This window comes from Nansenia antarctica (genome assembly GCF_963989245.1).
Source record: "Nansenia antarctica genome assembly, chromosome: 2".
NCBI classification, from domain to species: domain Eukaryota; kingdom Metazoa; phylum Chordata; class Actinopteri; order Argentiniformes; family Microstomatidae; genus Nansenia; species Nansenia antarctica.
The window spans coordinates 84,062,039-84,084,041 of record NC_137675.1 but is presented as its reverse complement, the minus strand read 5'-3'; the positions used below and the strand labels follow the sequence as shown (position 1 = coordinate 84,084,041).

Below are 22,003 nucleotides of genomic sequence, written 5' to 3'. Positions count from 1 at the left end.
TTCAATGGAGATTTGACAGCGTCTCTCAGCCAATCAACACACAGCATCTCTCAGCCAATCACAGCGTCTCTCAACCAATCACAGAGTCTCTCAGCCAATCACAGTCTCTCAGCCAAGCACAACGTCTCTCAGCCAATCACAGAGTCTCTCAGCCAATCACAGCGTCTCTCAGCCAATCACAGCGTCTCTCAGCCAATCACAGAGTCTCTCAGCCAATCACAGCGTCTCTCAGCCAATCACAGCGTCTCTCAGACAATCACAGCGTCTCTCAGACAATCACAGCGTCTCTCAGACAATCACAGCTTCTCTCAGCGTGTCTTACCTGGGTGTCCAGGGTGACCCGGATGTGGGAGGTGCATCTCCGGCTGGACCATCATGCCCTGGGGCGGGAGGGGGGCGGGGCTGTCTCCGTGCGTGTAGATTGGTCCTGGATACGGCACTGGAACACAAAGAGAGAGAGACGTTCACAACAGTCCGCTTCTAGAACGCACCCAAGAGTCTAGAAGGGCGCCCTCTACTGGTGTCTGTGGTGAACTGGGTCTTTAAATCGTTTATATTAACACCCGAGGGTGAAGAAAGTCGCCCAAATTGTCAACACACAACGCCACCGCCGCCTTTATCCACCAAGAACGCATAAATGACGACGCTTCATTTGATAGCCAATCAAAGTATTGTTGCTAGGTAAAAAAACACAAACATAAAAACACTCGGGTCTCTAGGTGGCGAGTGTTCCTGGATGGAATCATTTAGCAGTTGCCCGGAATCAGGCAGTTGCCCGGAAAGGGTGGTGACTGACCACCTGACCGACCACCAGCCAGCTGATTGGTTTAGTTAGGGTCTGGTCATATGAGACGTTTCTGGTCAGAAAATATGGAAATGATTCCCTCCCGGTTAGAGCTAGCCTACACCCCCCCCCCCCCACACACACACACAGTGCCCCTGGTAGTGATGTGTGGTGGTGCGGGGGACTCACTGGATTCGTAGTAGGGGCACTCCATCACCCCCATATGCATGGGAGGCTGCTCTGGCACCGCCCGCTGGCGCTGGGAGGAGTAACGCTTCGCACGGTTACCACCCACACCCTGGGGGAGGGAAGGAGGGGAGGAGGAGGAGGAGAGGAGAGGAGGAGGGAGAGGAGGGAGGAGGGGGGGAGGGAATGAGGAGGGGAGAGTGGGGAAGGAGAGGGGTGAGAGAGGTGACATTTAGTTTAAAACAATGACTCAAAACACTCAAAACCCAGTAAATTCAGAGAGTAACTTCCGGAGAAAAAGCACACACACACACACACACACACACACACTTACCATCTCCTCTATGTTACTGTACTGAGGGGGGGCTCCTCCCATGTGCATTGGGCTGGGAACGCCTGCAACCAGACGGAAAAGGATCAGTTACACACACACACACACACACTAGGGTTGGGCGGTAATACCGTATACCGCAGTATTTGAAAATAGCAACAGTGACAGACAGAAACAGAGAGGGGGGGGTAGAAGGATAGAAAGAGGGAGAGGGGGAGAGAGAGAGAGAGAGAGAGCGAGTGAGAGAGGTAGAGAGAGAAAGAGACAGGGAGAGAGGTAGAGAGAGAGAGAAAGGTAGAGAGCGAGAGATAGGGAGAGAGGTAGAGAGAGAGAGAGAGAGAAAGGTAGAGAGCGAGAGGTAGGGAGAGAGGTAGAGAGAGAGCGAGGTAGGGAGAGGTAGAGAGAGAAAGGTAGAGAGAGAGATAGGGAGAGAGGTAGAGAGAGAGCGAGGTAGGGAGAGGTAGAGAGAGAAAGGTAGAGAGAGAGAGATAGGGAGAGAGGTAGAGAGAGAGCGAGGTAGGGAGAGGTAGAGACGTAGAGAGAGAAAGGTAGAGAGAGGTAGGGAGAGAGAGGTAAACAAGGTATAGGCTCCTGCCCTATGGGCCATTAGAGGCTACTTACTTATGTGGTCTTGACTACCTGTCCACTTTCTCACCTGGTTCTTGCTCTCTCCTGCTCTCTCTCATTCTCTCCTTCTCTACCCTCCTCTCTGCCTCTTTTGCTGTCAACCAAAAGGCAAACATAACAACCAGAGTATTTATAATCTAATAAGAGGTATACATTGATCCATATACATTTATAACATAATTATAATTGAATATTGGATTGCTGTGGGCAATGCAGTCAGATAATGTCATTTTTACTTTACTCTCACCTGAAAAAAAATCGTATGTCTAACTATAAAAAACAGACATTTCCAATGCTTCAATCCACTGTCCATGTACTGTAACTATGCCATTATGGTATTACCATAAAGCCCAATTCTAGCAGAATAAGAAAGATAGTATATCTACTTCAAGTAAAATAATAAAGTGCATCCAGTTAGCTCTTTAGCTGGCATGTGTGCTAGTGACTAGCTCATCTCATCACCTCTGAACTAGCTAGCTAGCTTGCTAGTTCTTTGACACTATTTACACACCATGGAACTATAATCAGACACTTTCTAGTCACAATAATAACGACCAATTTGAACCAACTTGCTCTGTTAGAACACTCAGCAATTATATTTGCTAACGTTTCAACTTGCTTACTTTCCATCTGCAGACATCTCACCCTGCAAAAACTCTCTCGCGTCGCTCGCGCACAATCTTGTATTATTCTCCAGCGCGAAGCGAAGTGTTGAGATCGATTTCGCTATGCGAGACTACTGGCGGACTACGTTACCAACGAGCCCATGGGCTTGCCACTCGCCAGATTCGGGTTGGGTGCGTTTAAAAAATGCGGATATTTTAGCCTGCTTGTCAGTTTGGTGTCTACGTTGTTACGTCTGACGTCAAACGTGACGTTTTGCAATTTCCGGGTCCAAACCAGAAATTCTCCGCACCAGAATACCAGTGTACTACAGCGGTAGAATGACAATTTAATCGTTTTTTAGACTCGGATCTATTCATACAACAAGGGACACAGCACTTTCCCGTTTTCCCCATATTGTCAAGGTATTTGAGCCTCGGAAAAGCGCTATATAAATATAATTAATTATGATTATTATTGCGGCATTTCGAAGACAGCGCCTCAGCCAACTTTGGACCCGGAAACACGTCACGACTTAACAACCGAATAATTCCTCTTTCTTGGGGGGGCGGGGGGGTTCCGTTGGGGGGGGGCGGCCATGGTAGGGGAAACACTGGAAAGACAGAGGTAGAGAGAGAGAGAGAGAAAGAGAGATAGATAGATAGGTTGAGAGAGCGATGTAGAGAGAGGACCCTCACCCCTCATCTCAGTGCGGAGGTAGGACTGGGGTTGGTTCTGGGCCCAGTTCTGCCCGGCCATGCTGAGGCGCGCCAGGTCCTGGTCCAGCCCCGGGAGCCCTCCCTGGGGGGCCGGCTCTCCCTGGTTCTGGTTCTGACCCACCCAGGGAGGCTCACTCTTCACCCCCCCGCCCACAGAGGAGGAGACGGGGGGGGTCGTGGTGGCGGGGGCGTTGGTGGGGGGGGGCAGGGAGGAGGGGGTGGGGGTGGGGGGCTCGTCCAGGGACGTCTGCTTGCCCAGCTCGGCGGGGCGGGCCCGGGTCCGGCGGGCCGCCGAGTACGACTTCCTCTCCACGGGCCGCTCGGGGGGGGGGGAGGAGGCGGAGGGGTGGGGGTGGGGGGGCGGGAGGTTAGGGGGGGTGGCGTCGCGCTCGCTAGGGGGAGGAAGGGGAGGAGCTCTCTGGTGCTGCTGGTGCTGCTCGGGTCTCCGTGGAGACGGCGCCGAGTGGTGGTGGTGAGGGTGGGGGGGGTGGTGGTACTGGGAGGAGTGGGACGCGCCCGTCGGCATGGTTACCCCCGCCGTCGTCGTCGTGCGATCGTCGTTGTTGTTGTTGTCGTCCTCGCCGTCGCTACGGACCTCCTCCACCACCACCGAGGGGCTACGCTCCCCGTACTGCTGGGGGGGGAGACCCCCTCCCCGGCTCCCCCTCCCTCCCCTGGGGGGGGGACCGCCACCCCCTCCTCGATCGCCGTCGCCATGGGGATTCAGGCTGCGAGAGTAGGGGGGCTCGGAGGGGGTCCCCTTGTTGTGGTTGTTGTTGTTCGGGGGGCGGGGGTCGTTCCTGTAGTGGCCCGCCGTCTGGGGGGGGCGGTTGCCCTGGAAGCCGCGGTGGGGGGGCGGGGGGTGTGAGGAGGGCCTGGGGGGGTTGTTGTTGTTGTTCCGCTGGGCGGAGAGCGGCCCTGGGGGGCCCGCAGAGGTGGGGGAGGAGAAGGAGGGGGGGCAGAAGGAGGGGGAGGAGAAGGAGGGGGGACAGAAGGAGTGGGAGGAGGGGGAGGTGGCCGTGGCCGGGGGGGCGTTGTTGCGGTTGCTGGGACCTGACCAGGTGGTACGGACCCCCGGTCCCCTCTCGCCGCCTCCGCCACCGCCTTCACGCCAACGCTTGTCCCGCGTCGGAGACGTGCTGTGTCTGGGGGAGGGGAGGGGGGAGGAGAGAGAGGGTCAGGACATCGTCGGCAGAAGATAAAAAGCTTCCCTCATTGACAACAATGACCCACGACACAGATGGACCTGCAGACTGCATCTGGGTCACATTGACTGATCTAGTCTGAGGTAAAAAAAATAATAAAAATCAGGGCAACTGACATCTACTGTAGTCTGAGGTAAAATGTTTATTTTTAGGGGAAACGGACATCTCCTCTGAGGTAAAATGTTTATTTTTAGGGGAAACTGACATCTCCTCTGAGGTCAAATGTTTCTTTTTAGGGGAAACGGACATCTCCCTGAGGTAAAATGTTTATTTTTAGGGGAAACTGACATCTAGTTTGAGGTCATTTTAAAAAATGAACAGAGGGATGTAGAGAAGAGATGGATGTATTGCGAGGGGAAACAGTGTGTGTGTATGACATTCATCATGTGCCGACATTTGTGTGAAAAAAAAAAAAGACCCTACCAGAGCCAATCAACCAGATGGGTCTCAGGCCGGTCATCCCTCCTCTCTTCCTTCCTTCCTTCCTTCCTTCCTTCCCTCCCTCCCCCTGGGCTTGTGTTGACGGTAGGGCCTCTCCTCCCTCTCTCCCTCCCTCCCATACCTGGGCTTACGCTGCCGCTAACCCTCCCTCCCTCCCTCCCTGGGTACCTGGGCTTGCGCTGGCGGTAGGACCTGTCCTCCCGTCCTCCCCCGTTGCGGATGTCGTAGCCGTAGATGGCAATCAACTCCTCCCGGGACTTGGGCGCCTGCTCCTCCTCCCTGAAGCGGTCGTGGTCCCAGCGACCCTCGTCCTTCCACAGCCGCCGGTTACGACCCTTCGGCCTGGGGAGGGAGGGGAGGGGGAGAGAGGAGGGAGGGGAGTTGGAGGAGGAGAGGGGAGGAGGACGGGAGATGGGGAGGAGGAGAGGGGAGGACAGGAGGAGAGGGGAGGAAGGATGGGAGAAGGGAGGAGGGGAGGAGGAAAGGGGAGGACAGGAGGGGAGGGAGGGGGAGGGGAGGAGGAGAGGGGAAGGGAAGAGGAAGAGAGATATAAATAAAGGCTAAATAAAATAAAAACACTATTACAAACGGTGGGGGGCGGTAACCCTGGTAACCCTGGTAACCCTGGTAACCCGGGGCGACCGCGGTAACCAGCCGACGCCGGCCGTACCGTTCCTCGTCCTGGGCGTTGCCGCGGACATCGTGCTCGAAGAACAGGCCCTTGCGGGGGATGAAGGCCGGGTTCTTGCGGTCCTCGTCATCGTCTAGCTTCTGGCCCGGTTTCACCCCCAGCTTGTTCTCCGGGTCGTCTGTGCTCTCCTGGGGGGGGGGGGTTAGAGGTAAGAGACATGTCTCTAAGGGGGGGGGGGGGTAATTTTAGGGGAAACTGACATCTAGTCTGAGGTAAAAATGTTTTTAGTTTTTTTGGGAAACCAGGTAAACAGGAAATCAGCTAGGCCTTCAAATGCCAAATGTCAGTACTGAAATGCGCACGCACACACACACACACACACACACACACACACACACACACACGTCTCACCTGTCCGTCTCCGCTCTGTCTCTCTCCGGCCAGGTTGTCCTTCTCGTCGGCCTTCACCTCTTTCCTCCTGCCTTCCCCCTCTTCCTCTACTTTCCCCCCCTCCCCCTCCCCCTCCTCCTCCCCCTCTCCTTCTTGTAACTCTCCCCCCTCCTCCTCCTCCTCTCCCTCTCCCTCCTCCAGCTGGGCAGCGGGGCCGTCTGCAGTGGTGGGCGTGGGCTCCACCTCCGCGGGGGGAGGGGCCTCTTCTTCCTCCTCTTCCTCGTCTCCTCCCTGACAGAGAGAGAGAGAGAGAGACACACACAAAGAGACAGAGAGAGATAGAGAGACAGACAGACAGACAGAGAGAGAACAGTGGCCGTGTGAGTCTGGGATCCCTCTGTCAGAAGGTTGTCAGTAGACGCTACAGGGGCCTAACCAAACTAAGTACATGGTTCTCCCCAGGATCTCTGAACAGCGACGGATCCGCATCATCAGAACCAGACTTGCGTATATTCATGTCAAAATGGTTTTAAAAGAAAGAAAACCCTGCTAAAACGATTTTTAGGACAACAACATTGTTGGCGATGAAAGACAGATACTATATTTATACTACAGTAATGAGACTATCATTCGCCGATGTTTACACTGCGGTTGCCAAGTCCACAGCGCTGTGCAGCGCCACCCTCGCATTCCCCGGGAGGGAGAAACCCCCGAGTTGAGGCCGCCGCAGCCGAACCCGCAGCCGAGCCCCCCCCCCCCCCGAAACACTTAACAACACTCCCCCGAAACACCACAGATGACAGACTGAAGACCGTCGACGTCGCCCACACGTCACCGGCGCTAACGACGCAACTAGTGATGCTCCGATCTGATCGGCGCCGATCGGTATCGGCCGATATGGCCTTGATCGGTTTTGATCAGAGTTCTCAAAACGGCCGATCAAACACGACCGATCAGTTTACAAAATGGCGTCGCCAGTCTGGAAATATTACACAGTGTCGGAAAGAGACAACAAATATGCCGTTTGTAATGTCTGCTCAAAAGAAATACCTCGGGGAGGAACGCACGCAAGGTCTTTCAATACCACGAATATCATACGGCATTTGCTGCGTTCGTCGATTCGCTCAGAGAGCGCCGAAGCGCACACTGGGCTCGACGTCATAAAGGGACCGAGTGCTTTGATTGGACGAGAGGCGTTCCACGAGTGCTGGTCAGAGTTCCAGCGCGACTTCACGAGCGTAGTGTAGGTAGTGTGCAGCGACGTCATGTGACCCCGCGAGCAGGAAGTCACTTGGCCCATAGCAACAAATATTAGCGCGTGAGTTTTAGGTCTTCCTCTGTGCACCTTGCACAAGTGTAGATAGCGAGCGACTTTTCAGCATAGCAGGACATATTTTAGATGATAAGAGGAACAGGCTGAGTGCCAAAAACGCTGAGATGCTTGTATTTCTCAAGGCTAATCTGCCAGTGATGCTGCTTAATCAGAAGTAAGGTTTGAGTCTGAAATCTCCTTAGGTGCAATGTTTTGTTTTTTTGTTTTATTGATTATTGCTGACTTGCTGTCTTATCTCCTCCTAAATATGACATGAAACTGACTGACTTGAAACAGTATTTTATATTTGGCTATAGCCTGTTTATGTTGCAGTTTAGTTTGGGTATGTTTATTGTTCCTCAGGAAAGCTACAGTATACTGTATAAGCTCCAAGTTCTCTAAGAGCCCCTAGTTCCTCTCATTCGAGTGGAATGTTGCACATTTGATGTGACAGTGTACATTTTATTTATTATGATTTTTATTTTCACATTTTATTTGTTTTTCCTGAAGTAAGCTACAGGTGGTTGTGAATTCAATAAAACAGATGGTCGTCAATTCATGATACTTTCTCATCTCCTAATTTCATTTAAATACTTAATATACAATGTCAATGGTGTTAAGAATAATTAAAAACATAAATAATGCTACACAATAAATAGAATGCTTCAATTGCCATTTTCGACGCTGTGATCGGTGATATCGGATCGGCAGATCACTGATTCCAGTGATCGGCACCAAAAACCCTGATCGGAGCATCTCTAGACGCTAGGGCTGCAACTAACGATTATTTTGGTAGTCGACTAATCTGTCGATTATTTTTTCGATTAGTCGCGATTAGTCGTGTGGCTTTCCGCTGCGCGTAAATGGCGACGCAGAAGCATAAATCTGGCTTAACTAGCTATCTAACCTAACGTTACGCCAAGCTACAGCTGCTCACAGAGCTAGTTGATTGGCTAGCTAGCATTGCTGGCTAGACTACAGACAGCTCACGTTAGTAGGCTACGCTTGGCGCTGTTTATCTTACAGACAGCTCGCTGGTGGACTCAACATAATTGAAATAGCATTCACTTATCAAGCATCATTCATGATCATCCACCATGACTACCTGGTATTTTAATAGCGACCACCCCTCACTTCATTTCATCTCGCGTTCTCCTGGCTTCAACATGGAAAACCCCTGCTACGTAACGTTACATACAAGCGCCTCTGTCTGTCACATGCGTGCCACAGGGCAAATAAATTAATAGCACAAACGCTCATAGCATGTACAGCCCTGTCCATGAGACGTTGTTTTCCAACATGTAACAGTAAAGCTAACATAAACATTACGACCCTAACAATATAACGTTAGCCAGTTGGCTAACAACGTTAGCTAAAACTTACCCAGCTGATTCTTGCATGGCTCCTGTTTAAAAAAAAAAAATAAAAAAAAAATAAAAAAAAAAACGTTTTTTTTAATATATCTTTTTATGCGATTAGTCGACAACAACATTTCACGTCGACGAATTTTCGTAGTCGATTAGTCGTGACTAATCGGCTAATCGTTGCAGCCCTACTAGACGCAACGTATCATATTAAAAGGGCAGCGGTTTTTTTATCCTTTCACTGTCCACATCTCTCTCTCCACCAGGGGGACGCTAGAGAAGGAGAACAAGAAAGGCCCAATCGACAAGAGGAGGACACGTAACGACACGAGTCCCCTGTGACTCACCACACAGCCAAGCCAAGCCAACACAACTCCCTCCCTCCCCCTGACATCCATGTCATTGATCTGGTGCTGAAGGCTAAACTAGGCCACGTGTCCAGGGCAGTGGGGGGGGGGGGGCTTCTGGCTGTGGTAGAGCCTGACCACCGGACTAAACACGTGTCTATTATTATTATAGGGGGACTATGATGCCTACATACATGGGTCATACATGGGTCATACGTAAGTGGACCGTACATGGGTCAAACATGGGTTGTACGAGTGTCATACGTGTGTTCGGTAAACATGTGATGTGTTGGCTGCCTCACCTCAGAATCATACATGGGTCATACATGTGTCATACGTGGCTTGGGTCATACGTGTGCTCTGTGAACATGTGACATGTTGGCTGCTTCACCTCAGAATCATACATGTGTCATACGTGTGCTCTGTGAACATGTGACGTGTGGCTGCCTCACCTCAGAATGGGAGCCGTTGTCCTCGGGGTCTGCACTCTCATAGTCCGACAGGACGGCTGCAACACAAACAGCAGCTCCAGTCAGGTCACATGACCACACAACCAAGGACAGGACCCTTCCTATGATAAGGTATCTAGTTATCCATAACTAGCACTCCTAAGGTCGCGGGTTCAAGTATATATATAAACTCCTCAAAAAAAGTTTGGAAACGTTATTTCTGTCGATTATTCCTCCCCTTTAATAATACCAATTGGAATTGTATTTTATATCGTTGGAAAGCCTGATTAGTCACCTTTACAACAAGGTACAACTTGTAAGGATCATGGATTCATGGAATGAGCAACACAGCTAAACGTGTGGGTAGCGGGCCAAAAAATGTGCCAAAATCCCCTGCAATATTCTTCTGTTGGTATTCACTCTCGTTTTGAGTTGCTTGGTGGATTGGATGATTGCACTCTCTCACAGTAATAAGGAAAAAACAACACATGTTGGCCATTTTTACACTTCATTTTACACTGTCAGGGACCTCAGTAGCGTGTGGAAGATCCATACGCAGTCACAACAGCTTGGCACCTCCTCCTCATGCTGGTCACCAGCCTGGTCACACACTGCTGTGGGACGGCACCCCATTCCTCAACCAGGATTTGACTCAAGTCAGCCAACATGGTTGCGTTGGTCACTCTGGCATGTACAGCACGCCCAAGCTGATCCCACAAGTGTTCAATTGGGTTGAGGTCTGGATTCACGGCAGGCCATTCCACCCTCTCCACTCCCAAATACTGGAGGTACTCAGTGATGATGATCCTGGCTCTGTGGGGGCGAGCGTTGTCATCCTGGAGGATGGAGTTTGGTCCCAGATTCTGGAGATATGGGATCGCCACTGGCCCCAGAATATCATTCCTGTCATTTAGGTGCCAATCAGGTGCCAGTCACACACCTGTGACTGACATACACCTGCCAGCACTTGAAGCTCAAAACAAGAGTGAATACCAACAGAAGAATATTGCAGGGGATTTTGGCAAAACATTTTGGGCCGCTACCCACACGTTTAGCTGTGTTGCTCCTTCCACAAATATATGATCCTTACATCGTTGTAACATTGTAGTTGTACCTCGTTGTAAAGGTGACTAATCAGGCTTTCCAACGATATAAAATACAATACCAATTGGTATTATTATAGGGGAGGAAGAATCGACTGAAATAACGTTTCGTTAATAGTTGTGTATTCTAATCCAAAGGTATGCATCACTATAACCATCCTGACAGAGGATGTAGGAATTACAGTAATGTTTCAACATGCATGTGCACATCTGTGATGTGTGTGTACATCTGCGATGTGTGTGTACATGTGTGATGTGGCTGGAGGCTGGGGGGTGTTTGTCAGTCAGTGGCAACCAGCACAGACTCACCTTCTCCGACTCCATCTTCACTCTCCTGCAAAGACAGGAAATGAACAGTCAGTCTCACACAGAAACTATGTCCCGAGTTAACTCTTCAGTAGCAAATCGACTTCAGATTTCACTTTCATTGCAACTCGTATGGATCTATGGCTGTGTTACCCGGGATCAACAATAATGAGCATCGAATCGAATCAGCAAAACAACATCGCGTTTATTCCGCACGTCATCAGCTACTGGCGCAATGAAACCGGGTATTTCATTGTGCCAGGATGTAGCTATGGGTGATGTAGCTATGGGTGATGTAGCTGTAGCTATGGGTGATGTAGCTAAGGGTGATGTAGCTAAGGGTGATGTAGCTGTAGCTAAGGGTGATGTAGCTGTAGCTATGGGTGATGTAGCTATGGGTGATGTAGCTGTAGCTAAGGGTGATGTAGCTATGGGTGATGTAGCTAAGGGTGATGTAGCTATGGGTGATGTAGCTGTAGCTATGGGTGATGTAGCTAAGGGTGATGTAGCTGTAGCTAAGGGTGATGTAGCTAAGGGGGGTGTAGCTAAGGGTGATGTAGCTAAGGGTGATGTAGCTAAGGGTGATGTAGCTGTAGCTAAGGGTGATGTAGCTATGGGTGATGTAGCTACGGGTGATGTAGCTAAGGGTGATGTAGCTGTAGCTAAGGGTGATGTAGCTATGGGTGATGTAGCTAAGGGTGATGTAGCTAAGGGTGATGTAGCTGTAGCTAAGGGTGATGTAGCTATGGGTGATGTAGCTAAGGGTGATGTAGCTATGGGTGATGTAGCTGTAGCTATGGGTGATGTAGCTAAGGGTGATGTAGCTAAGGGTGATGTAGCTGTAGCTAAGGGTGATGTAGCTATGGGTGATGTAGCTAAGGGTGATGTAGCTAAGGGTGATGTAGCTGTAGCTAAGGGTGATGTAGCTGTAGCTGAGGGTGATGTAGCTGTAGCTGAGGGTGATGTAGCTGTAGCTGAGGGTGATGTAGCTGTAGCTATGGGTGACGTAGCTATGGGTGATGTAGCTATGGGTGATGTAGCTATGGGTGATGTAGCTATGGGTGATGTAGCTATGGGTGATGTAGCTAAGGGTGATGTAGATGAGGGTGATGTAGCTATGAGTGATGTAGCTATGGGTGATGTAGCTAAGGGTGATGTAGCTATGGGTGATGTAGCTATGGGTGATGTAGCTATGGGTGATGTAGCTAAGGGTGATGTAGCTATGGGTGATGTAGAAGGGTGGTGTAGCTATGGGTGATGTAGCTATGGGCGATGTAGCTATGGGTGATGTAGCTGAGGGTGATGTAGCTATGGGTGGTGTAGCTGAGGGTGATGTAGCTATGGGTGATGTAGAAGAGTGGTGTAGCTATGGGTGATGTAGCTGAGGGTGATGTAGAAGGGTGGTGTAGCTATGGGTGATGTAGCTATGGGTGATGTAGCTGTAGTTAAGAGTGATGTAGCTAAGGCTCATGTAGATGTAGCTATGGGTGGTGTCGCTCCCGTGGCCATTCACAACAAGATCGGGGTGCGGTCAGTCACGACGCCCCTAGCCAACTTGGCCAAAGAAACATACCGACCAAGGCCGGTGAATGGTTAGTAGCCTCCAGCCACGCGTGCAAAGCCAGATGCCTCTATCTAATTAGGGTAAGTAATGGCATCCACATTTCTCTCTCTCTCTCACACACGATCATTGGCTAGCCACCCCGACAATGCCTGGTCCCCCCTAACACCAACCCGGCGGATCATCATATATACCATCCGATAAGATCCAAGATCAAGACATAGAAAGTTGTCATGCAAACTGAACCAGGCAGAGTTGCACAATGTATCGTGACAGCAAACAGATGTAGTTTGCAGCCAGTAAATGGCGGGGAGGGGTGGGGGTGGCGTTGTGTGACGCAAAATCACACAAGAACTAAAGAAATAACTTGCGATAACGACAGCGAGCTATTTACACGTCAATGGCTTCGGTCGAGCATGGTGTGTGTGTGTGTGTGTGTGTGTACGAGAGAGAGAGAGAGAGGGGGGGTTGATTTAAGAGAACCGTGCAGAGGGAACTGGACGTGGCCAAACTCACATGATGGGGATGCGGCTTGGCCTACTAACTAACTAACCCGCCGCTAAGACGACCACCAGCGCCCTTAACTAGCCGTTAGGGTTAAGCTCCCCGCGCGCTGTCCTCCAACTAAACAGTTAGAACGTCGCCTCTCTAAACCCGGGATAGAACATCAGCTCGCGCGTTAGCTTAGCATAGGCAGCACAGGATATAACTTGTGAGAGAGAGAGGGGGGGAAGGAGAGCGAGAGGGGGAAAGAGAGAGAGAGGGGGAAAGAGAGAGAGAGAGAGGGGGAAAGAGAGAGAGGGAGAGAGAGAGAGAGGTATGGGAGGGAGAGAGAGAGAGAGACTCACACACTCGGATTCAGCGTCGTCGTCGTTGTTGTTCTTCGCCGGACACACACGGACCACGGGGGTCGTCGTCTCGACGGGCTCCGGCGGGTCCCTCACACTGCCCCGGGTCTTGGCCGCGGTGGGAGACCCGGACCTCCTGCCGCCCTCGGACCCTCCTGACCCGGAGTCGTCGTCGTCCTCCTCGCTGTCCTGGGACGCGCGCCTCCTCCGCCGTCGCCGGTCCGCCATCTTAGGGAGCGGGAGAGTGATGAGTGCTTTACCGGAAGTCGGAAGAATGCCAGGAATTGTGGGTGAAAATGTCACCTACGCAGTTCCGCTTTGTGTCGCGTGGAGATTATTATTGGAGGATTGTCTGCCTCGAGCCCCCACTACACCCTGATAACCGCCAAAACATACATGTCCCCCCACTAAAGCATTCCGTTGCGTAATACTATACTGGGAGAGGGAGGAGAATGTTTTATTTATTTATTTCATTTGATGACGTTTCTACAACTGCTTTACACAAGATTTTTTTTAAAATACTAGGCTAAAAAAGGAAGTCAGTAGCCTACAGTGGTGGTCTCCAATGGTAAATGGTAAATGGACTGCACTTATAGCGCCTTTTTTTGCTGCTCCAAAGAGCTTTACAACGGCCTCTCATTCACACACCAATGGCGGCAAGCTGCCATGGAAGGCGCTGACCCGCTCACTGGGAGCAATTTGGGGGTTCAGAGTCTTCTTGCCCAAGGACACTTCGACAAGTGTGTCAAACCACTGATCTGCCAACCTTGTAATCATTAGACGGCGACTCCACTGTTGTGTCCACACATTGGGTTAATTGGGGATACTCGGGGTTTGATTGCTTGTCACTATTGTGTTTCATGTATGATCGATTGCTCTTGGATTGTGATGTGAAGCCTAAGTGATGTGCCTATATCTGTGATGTATTGCTCCTGTCTGTGGTTGATTTTCAAGTAAAGAACACGGTGACGCTATGCAGTTGTGTGTTGTGTGATCCTTACTCCAAACATAACATCCACCTCCTGCGCCACAGCCTCCCCAATATCCATCTCAACATCATATTTCATCTCAACATCCCAACAATAGGACACACTATACACACACACACACACACACAAATAAAGAAACCGAGCCATAGGTACAAGAGCATAAAGTTTTTTTTAAAATTATTATTACAAGAACATCTTGGTTGAAACACTAACCATAAATGCTACTGAAGTGCTTTGAACACCCACCCCCCTCCCTCCCTCCCTCCCTATGTCCATAATACTCTGTCAACAACAGACGCCCACCCCCCTTCCTACGCCCACCCCCTCCTACCTACCCCCCCCCCCCTCTCTCTCTCTCTCTCTCGGATGTCAGAACAGCAATCACACATGACATGAGAGAGAGACACAGCTACATTCTGCGCTGTTTCAAGAAAACAACTTGCGTGTGAATGCAGATGGCAGATGAACAGTTTATTTTGTACAACATTACCTTGTATCTACAGTTTGTACAACGTTAGTTTGTATATCAACAGTTTTGTATCGACAAGTTTGTACAACGTTAGAATTGTGCGTTTTGTTTTTGAGGTGATATTTTGAGCATGAGGTGAATTGGCAAATAAGTCAAGGCAAGGCAGCCCCTCCACCCCTCAGGTAAACCCAGTCTATGGTAGTACAGTACCCCCCCCCCCCCCCCCCCAGCTAATCCACACCACCAGTCTCCATCCCAACCAGCCTCAGCACCGACTAGTCACATGGTCTTTAGTTTAGTCCAACCGCCACGTCCAGACTGGCCCACAGCACATGGTTGGGATGTCCACATGCATCATCACACACTGTCTTCCTCTCTGAAACAGGGTGGTGGTGGTGGGGGGTGGGGGGGGGGGGGAGGGAGGGAGGGAGGGTGCTGGTATTGAGTGTTTGTCTTAATCCAGAGGAGGTTACTGGCACTGGGTTTGTGTATTTTTATTTTAACCCATAGGGGGGGAAGGGGGAAGGGGGGGTTGTGCTATTGAGTCAGTCTGTCGTCTTCTCTCTGGGACTCTCTAAGCCGGGGAGGACGGTGTGTGTGTGTGTGTGTAGGGGGGGGGAGAGGGTTATTTCCGGCAGGTCCGGTGAGGGGTCTGCTTCTTGGGCACCTCCACCCTGCAGCGGCTCCGGTCGTCCAGCCAGGGCAGGTCGAAACTCCTGGGAGGGGAGGGGCATGGATGGGGGGCGGAGACAACACACAGGGATTAGGATGATTCAGTCATAGATGTTTAATACTCATTCAAATCAATGTTTCAATATACAGAGTCTGTGTGTGTGTGTGTGTGTACACTAGCATGTGTGGAAGCCTCCCATTGGTTCTGTTATGTGTTATAATGCTTCATTATTACATTTCTCTACTGTGTGTGTGTGTGTGTGTGTGTGTGTGTACACGAGCATGTGTGGAAGCCTCCCATTGGTTCTGTTATGTGTTATAATGCGTCATTATTACATTTATCTACTGTGTGTGTGTGTGTGTGTGTGTGTGCGCGTTAACTCACCGTCGTGTCAGCTTTGGCAGAGGACGGCCGAAGGCCACTACAGGCAGGTGCGAGGTGATGATGAGGGTCTCCACTGTGAGGAGAGGAAGAAGAGAGAGGAGAGGAAGAGGGGAGAGATGGAAGGGGTTGTTAATTATCGGCCAGTGTTTCAACCAATCAAAAGCCACGCTCCAACATCCAGTAGAAGGGACGGCACATAGGGCTCTAGTAGAAGGGACAGCACACAGGGCTCTAGTAGAAGGGACAGCACACAGGGCTCTAGTAGAAGGGACAGCACACAGGGCTCTAGTAGAAGGGACAGCACATAGGGCTCTAATAGAAGGGACAGCACATAGGGCTCTAGTAGAGGTGACAGCACATTGAGCTCTAGTAGAAGGGACAGCACACAGGGCTCTAGTAGAAGGGACCGCACACAGGGCTCTAGTAGAAGGGACAGCACACAGGGCTCTAGTAGAAGGACAGCACATAGGGCTCTAGTAGAAGGACAGCACATAGGGCTCTAGTTCTCACCGTCCTCAGGTTCAGGGTAGAAGGACAGCACCTCCGGCTCACTCTCCTGGATGCCCTTCCTCCGGTTCATCCTCTGCTGCAGGCGCTGGAACATACGCTGCTCTCTGACGCGTTGGATGTCCCACCTGAGGGGAGGGGAGGGAGGGAGGGAGGGGAGAAAGAAAGGAAAGAGATGGAGAGAGAGAAAGAAGATAATGAAAGAGAGGAGCATGGTGAGGAGATTAATTGAGAGGAAAGGAGAGAAGGATGGAGAGAGAGAGACAGAGAGGATAATGAAAGAGCACGGAGAGGAGATTAATTGAGAGAAGAATTGAGAGTGAATGAGAGAAGGATGGAGAGAGAAGAAAAGTGAGAACAGTTAAACAGTCAGATTAGATTAATAATAATAATAATAATAATAATCAGTGTTTCCCCTAGGTTTGCTGCATGGACCCCCCCCCCCCCCCCCCCCAATGCTTCAATCCACTGTCCATGTACTGTAACTATGCCATTATGGTATTACCATAAAGCCCAATTCTAGCAGAATAAGAAAGATAGTATATCTACTTTAAGTAAAATAATAAAGTGCATCCAGTTAGCTCTTTAGCTGGCATGTGTGCTAGTGACTAGCTCATCTCATCACCTCTGAACTAGCTAGCTAGCTTGCTAGTTCTTTGACACTATTTACACACCATGGAACTATAATCAGACACTTTTTAGTCACAATAATAACGACCAATTTGAACCAACTTGCTCTGTTAGAACACTCAGCAATTATATTTGCTAACGTTTCAACTTGCTTACTTTCCATCTGCAGACATCTCACCCTGCAAAAACTCTCTCGCGTCGCTCGCGCACAATCTTGTATTATTCTCCAGCGCGAAGCGAAGTGTTGAGATCGATCTCGCTATGCGAGACTACTGGCGGACTACGTTACCAACGAGCCCATGGGCTTGCCACTCGCCAGATTCGGGTTGGGTGCGGCCCGCCCCCCCAAGGCAATGGTAGGGGAAACACTGATAATAATAATAATAACTTTATTTGTATAGCGCTTTTCCTGCAAACGTTGCAGCTCAAAGTGCTTTAATCATTATATAATCTTAATTTAATTATTTTGTCATTTAAAGGCAATATTAAAAGGATGGGTTTTATAATCTTAATTTAATTATTTAGTCATTTAAAGGCAATATTAAAAAGATGGGTTTTTAGTCTTGACTTGAACATATTCGCTGAGGTTGCATCCCTAATGTAAACTGAATAGATGAAAGGTATTTTTTGAGTGCTTCTTTCAGCAAGTATGAAAGTATGTATGACGTTCTTCACCTCTTCCTTCTCTTCTCGTCCAGCTCGTGCTTCGAGTGACGCTTCAGGAAAACATTGTCGTCCAAATTCTGTAAAAAAAGAAAGAGAGAAAGTGTCTTATACCCAGTACGGTTGTACTGTAAATCAACATAGGAATTCTTCCTTTTTCTAGTATTCTGACTGCCAATGGCCCCCGATCCTAGCATAGATTAGTTTTTCTTGATGATGACTGACATATACTATATGATTCACTTAATCATCTACTTGTTGTAAGTCGCTTTGGATAACGGCATAAATGGTAAATGGACTGCACTTATTATATAGCGCCTTTATCCAAAGCGCTTTACAACGGCCTCTCATTCACCCATTCACACACCAAAGGCGGCAAGCTACCATGCAAGGCGCCGGCCCGCTCATTGGGTGCAATTTTGGGGGTTCAGTGTCTTGCCCAAGGACACTTCGACATGTGGCCAGCCGGGGCTCGAACCGCCGATCTGCCAATCTTGCGATCATTAGACAGTGGCTCTACCTCCTGCGCCACAGCCGCCCCCAAGCCGTTTTTTTTATTATGAATGACATATAGATGATTAACTTATCATCTACATTGTTGTAAGTGGCTTTGGATAACGGCGTGACTGCTGAATGTCTGAAATGTAAATGTGAGGACGGGCGTTCCTCTCCTCTCACCTCAGGGATGTCCGAGGCCTCCTCCTCTCCTCGTGGATCCATGGTGTTCTCCCTCCAAGACGGGACTGCATGGGACAGAGACAGGGGTCAGAGGTCACTACTGACACCACCATGTCACTTTAACCCGGTCGGTGCCGAGGAGGGTGAACAACAAAGTGGTCCGTACTGTCAACATTCTAGAGCGCCACAGAGGTGACTGAATTCACCCCCCAAAAAATGCATCAATTATTAGAACTAGACAGAAAGTTCCAGAAATGTCCTGGGCTTGCAATGTTTTATTTAGGTGTCAGGCTTAACGTTTAATGATGGTTTGGATGATAGATAGATTTGCTGTGTTGAAAGAAAAAAAGAAAGAAAGAAAGATTGATTGTTGGATAGATGAAAAAATAAATTTAAAAAAATCACTCACTGGCCACACAATCATCCTTCTTGGGCGAGGGCTCGCGCCATGGCGGGGGGGGCGGCGAGGGGGGGGGCAGCTGCCAGCGACACAGGTACATGTCCGTGGTGGACAGGTAGTCCAGGTGCTCTGTGTGGGCACAGCTGGCATCTGGCGACCCGTCCTCCTCGTCCGACCCCCCCGCCTCCTCCTCCTCCTCCTTGGGAAACAGGAGCTCCTCCTTGTGGGGGGAGACCTTGGCCTGGCCGCGCCGAGACTTGGCCGACCTGGCGTCCGGGAAGAGGAAGCGCCTAGGGAACAGGAAACAAACACGCAGCGAGAGAGAGAGAGAGAGAGAAAATGTGAGTGAGGGGCAGAGAGGAGGGAGGCGTGAGGACGTGGGACACATTACCCAGGGTTCTCCACGGGGTGTTTGAACGGCGTGGCTCTGGGTTGTATCTTCACAACACCTGCTCACGTTTATTCGTGTCAGAATGTCAAAACGCAAAAAATAAAAGCGACAAATATTAGACAAATGTACTTATTATCGTAAGTCGCTTTGGTATAAAGGCGTAAAAACCTGCTAATGGCACTTTTCCACTACCGGGCTGACGCGACCGCATTTGTATCCTACCCGTGCCGTACTTTCAGAAACGCTTCTCCATTATACACAACAGACCCGGAGCGACCCGGGACTGTAGGAGGAGTTACGTGTCATAAGAGCACTTCACTGTCATAAGTTCCGCTATATACAGCTCAACGGGGGGAAATGCGATAAGAATTATGTCAAAATGCAGCACTATCATGCACAGATCAGCCTTAAAACATGTAACGTTAAGTGCCTGTTACTTGCCGCTTTCAGTCCCCCCCCCCCCCAAAACAGTACATGTATCTGATCCCAGCCAACGTTTCTCTCTCTCGCTTCTCAGTCTCTGGCTAGAAGCTAACGTACCGTTTGTGCCCCTTGCCTCCTCTGCCAAAGTGTAGTGTCCTGGGCGTGGTGGGTCCACGGCCCACGGGCGACCCCTGCCCCTCTAGCGCCCCTGGCTCCGGGCCCTGGTCCTCCCTACGGGACCCTCGCTGCTGCGGCTGCTCGCCCCCCCCTTCCTTCTTTCCCATCTGCAGCCGGCGCTCCATGCGCTCGATCCGCGCTACGAGCTGTGTCAGGGAGGGGTGAAGGGTTAAGGGTCAGCGGAACTCTCGAGACTTAATAATAATAATAATAATAATAATAATAAGAAGAAGAAGAATACATTAGACTTATATAGCGCTTTTTCTAGAAGATTTACAAATTGAAAAGATTGAGTAGTAATGTGGGGGGACACATGGGAAGGGGAGGGGGGGAGAGGGTTAACTGGTGATGGCGAGCTTGAAGGGGTGGGTTTTGAGGGCCTGTTTAAATGTTGGCAGGCTGTCTGATGTGGTTGGGGAGGGCGTTCTAGAGGGACGGGGGCTGCGGCTGAAAAGGCCCCATCACCCCAGGTCTGGAGCTTGGTCCTGGTGGTCTTGAGGGTGGTTTGGTCGGCAAACCTGAGGCAACGGGGGGGGGGGGGGGGGGGTGGAGGCCTTCGACCCCCCTCCAATCACTGGCCTTCAAGTTGCGAGGAGGATAAGTTTACTTTCTTTTTTTTTTTTACCAGTCAGTGCTAGATAGCTATGTTAGACCATTAGACAGGGTCACAGAGCTAAAGAACTTATTTAAGTGTTTACATTCTATATCGGTTGTCAACGAATGTAAAAATAATAAAGGCCGATAATCTAGCCGACTCTTAATGTGTTGATCAGGGGGTGAAACATCTCCTATAAGAGACAAACGTTTACCTGGTCTGTAAACAGGATGAAATAGTAAATGATTGAGCTTGAAGCTGATTTGGGGGTGACTTTTGTTTACAGTGATACTTCATAGAACCAGAACCGAGTGATGTCAGTGACATTGCCATTCCACGGGTGGACCACAGGGGGGCAGTGTGGAGCTGAAGAACAATAGGCTAGGGGGCTTTGTGTTTGGAGGGAAAATAGCTGGGTAGAATACCTGCCTGTGTTATTCGTGAGAAAGAAAACATGTATACCGGTACCTCACAAAACAAACACGTTTCAACAAGAGTGAAACTTACTATGTTATACTATGAAGCTACTACCTGAACTTGTCCAGAAACATAAAAACCACTCATTTATTAGACGTGTTGCTACACTGTGCCCTACCAAAACAAACACCGACGTAACGCCACATGACACAAAGTCTCCGTGGAGAGTGTTTGTGGTCATACCATCTCCTTCTCCGTCTTGAGGTCGTCGATCTCCTTGCTCTTGGCCTGCAGCTGCTGCTGCTGTTGGTCTATCAGCTCCAGCTGCAGCAGCAGGATCTGGCGGATGCAGTTGCTCTGGGTCTGCGAGTGGCCCGGACCTTTGCGAAGGTTCCCCCTCTTCCCGTCCTGGCTGTGTTCCGACGCCTGCCCCCCCCCCACCACCACCACGGCGGCCGGGACCCCCCCGCCGTCCTCCCTGGGGGGCTGCGGCCTGACGGCGTTCAGCGCGACGGGGGAGGGGGGCACCGCCTTCACCATGCTGTTGCTGTTGGCCTTAGTCTGACTCTGTCCTAGTAGTAGTGTTGTTGTTGTCGTCGTTTTGCTCTTAGCGTGGGACGAGCTGCCCTCGCCCCCCACGGGCTTGACCCCCAGGGTGTAGGACGTCTTCTGCTGGGCCTGGGCGTGGGGAGGGGGCCCGAACCCCACCCAGTTCTCCTCCTGCCCCGCCCCTCCCACCACCAGCTCTACGGCGGCCACTGGCGCCAGCTTGGCCTTGCCCTGGTGCAGGAGCTGGGGGCAGCTACCCCCCCCACCCCCGCCGCTGTTGTGTATGTTCCCCAGGACTTTGCTTGGCACGCTGATGACGTACTCGCTGCTCCCCGGCTCCCTCCGCAGGCCAATGAAGGTATCTCCTCCCCCTAGTCCTCCTCCTCCTGCTGCTCCTTGAGATTTGCCCAGGTCTAATTTCCCGGCCGAGTCCAGCTTGTATCCACCCCCTACTCCTCCTCCTCCTACACCGCCGCCACCACCACCGCCTCCGCTGCTGCTGCTTGTGAGGACAGCGGATGATGTCATTATCATGGCGGGTCACACCGCCGGCGCCGGTTCCGTACGCCGACCAACGCCCACCCGTCCAGCGTCTTGGCCGGGGCGTTGGTGGCGCAAGGAGCTAGATCTGGGTCCTCCTCTTCTTCTTCTTCCTCCTCCTCCTCCTCCTCCACCCTTGATGCTACGTCGTCTCCTCGGCAGTGGGCCCTCCTCTAGATGGCCGTGGATGCCTGGGAGAGACGGAAACACAACACAACAAATCAACTTCTGCCAACCAGAACTCTGCCTGTCAGGGTTTTTTAAAACGGTTGAACTGATTGTCGTATCTGGAAAATGGGCTAGTTTTTAAG

The 22,003-nt window shown here is 50.7% G+C and overlaps 2 protein-coding genes across 2 annotated transcripts in view; both read right to left on the bottom strand.

Moving 5' to 3' along the window:
* The window catches only part of casc3 (casc3 exon junction complex subunit), a gene marked incomplete at its 5' end in the record, with an annotated part of 15,505 nt that extends 2,070 nt beyond the window's left edge, over positions 1-13,435 (bottom strand). The window contains 10 exons of the mRNA XM_080524068.1: positions 323-439; positions 974-1,082; positions 1,305-1,366; positions 3,230-4,395; positions 5,065-5,238; positions 5,567-5,715; positions 5,939-6,208; positions 9,393-9,448; positions 10,802-10,826; positions 13,208-13,435. Of these exons, the coding sequence (XP_080380194.1) occupies positions 323-439; positions 974-1,082; positions 1,305-1,366; positions 3,230-4,395; positions 5,065-5,238; positions 5,567-5,715; positions 5,939-6,208; positions 9,393-9,448; positions 10,802-10,826; positions 13,208-13,435 (2,356 nt within the window). The remainder of the gene's footprint in view (positions 1-322; positions 440-973; positions 1,083-1,304; positions 1,367-3,229; positions 4,396-5,064; positions 5,239-5,566; positions 5,716-5,938; positions 6,209-9,392; positions 9,449-10,801; positions 10,827-13,207) is intronic.
* Positions 13,436-14,565: 1,130 nt separating this feature from the next.
* On the bottom strand, positions 14,566-21,680 carry msl1a (MSL complex subunit 1a; the record flags this gene model as incomplete). The annotated part of the gene is made up of 8 exons (XM_080523571.1): positions 14,566-15,381; positions 15,723-15,795; positions 16,233-16,357; positions 17,535-17,602; positions 18,201-18,265; positions 18,610-18,890; positions 19,532-19,737; positions 20,847-21,680. The coding sequence occupies 8 exons, from the start codon at positions 21,678-21,680 to the stop codon at positions 15,291-15,293; spliced, it is 1,743 nt and encodes a 580-aa protein (XP_080379697.1). The 3' UTR covers positions 14,566-15,290.
* Positions 21,681-22,003: the final 323 nt, after the last annotated feature.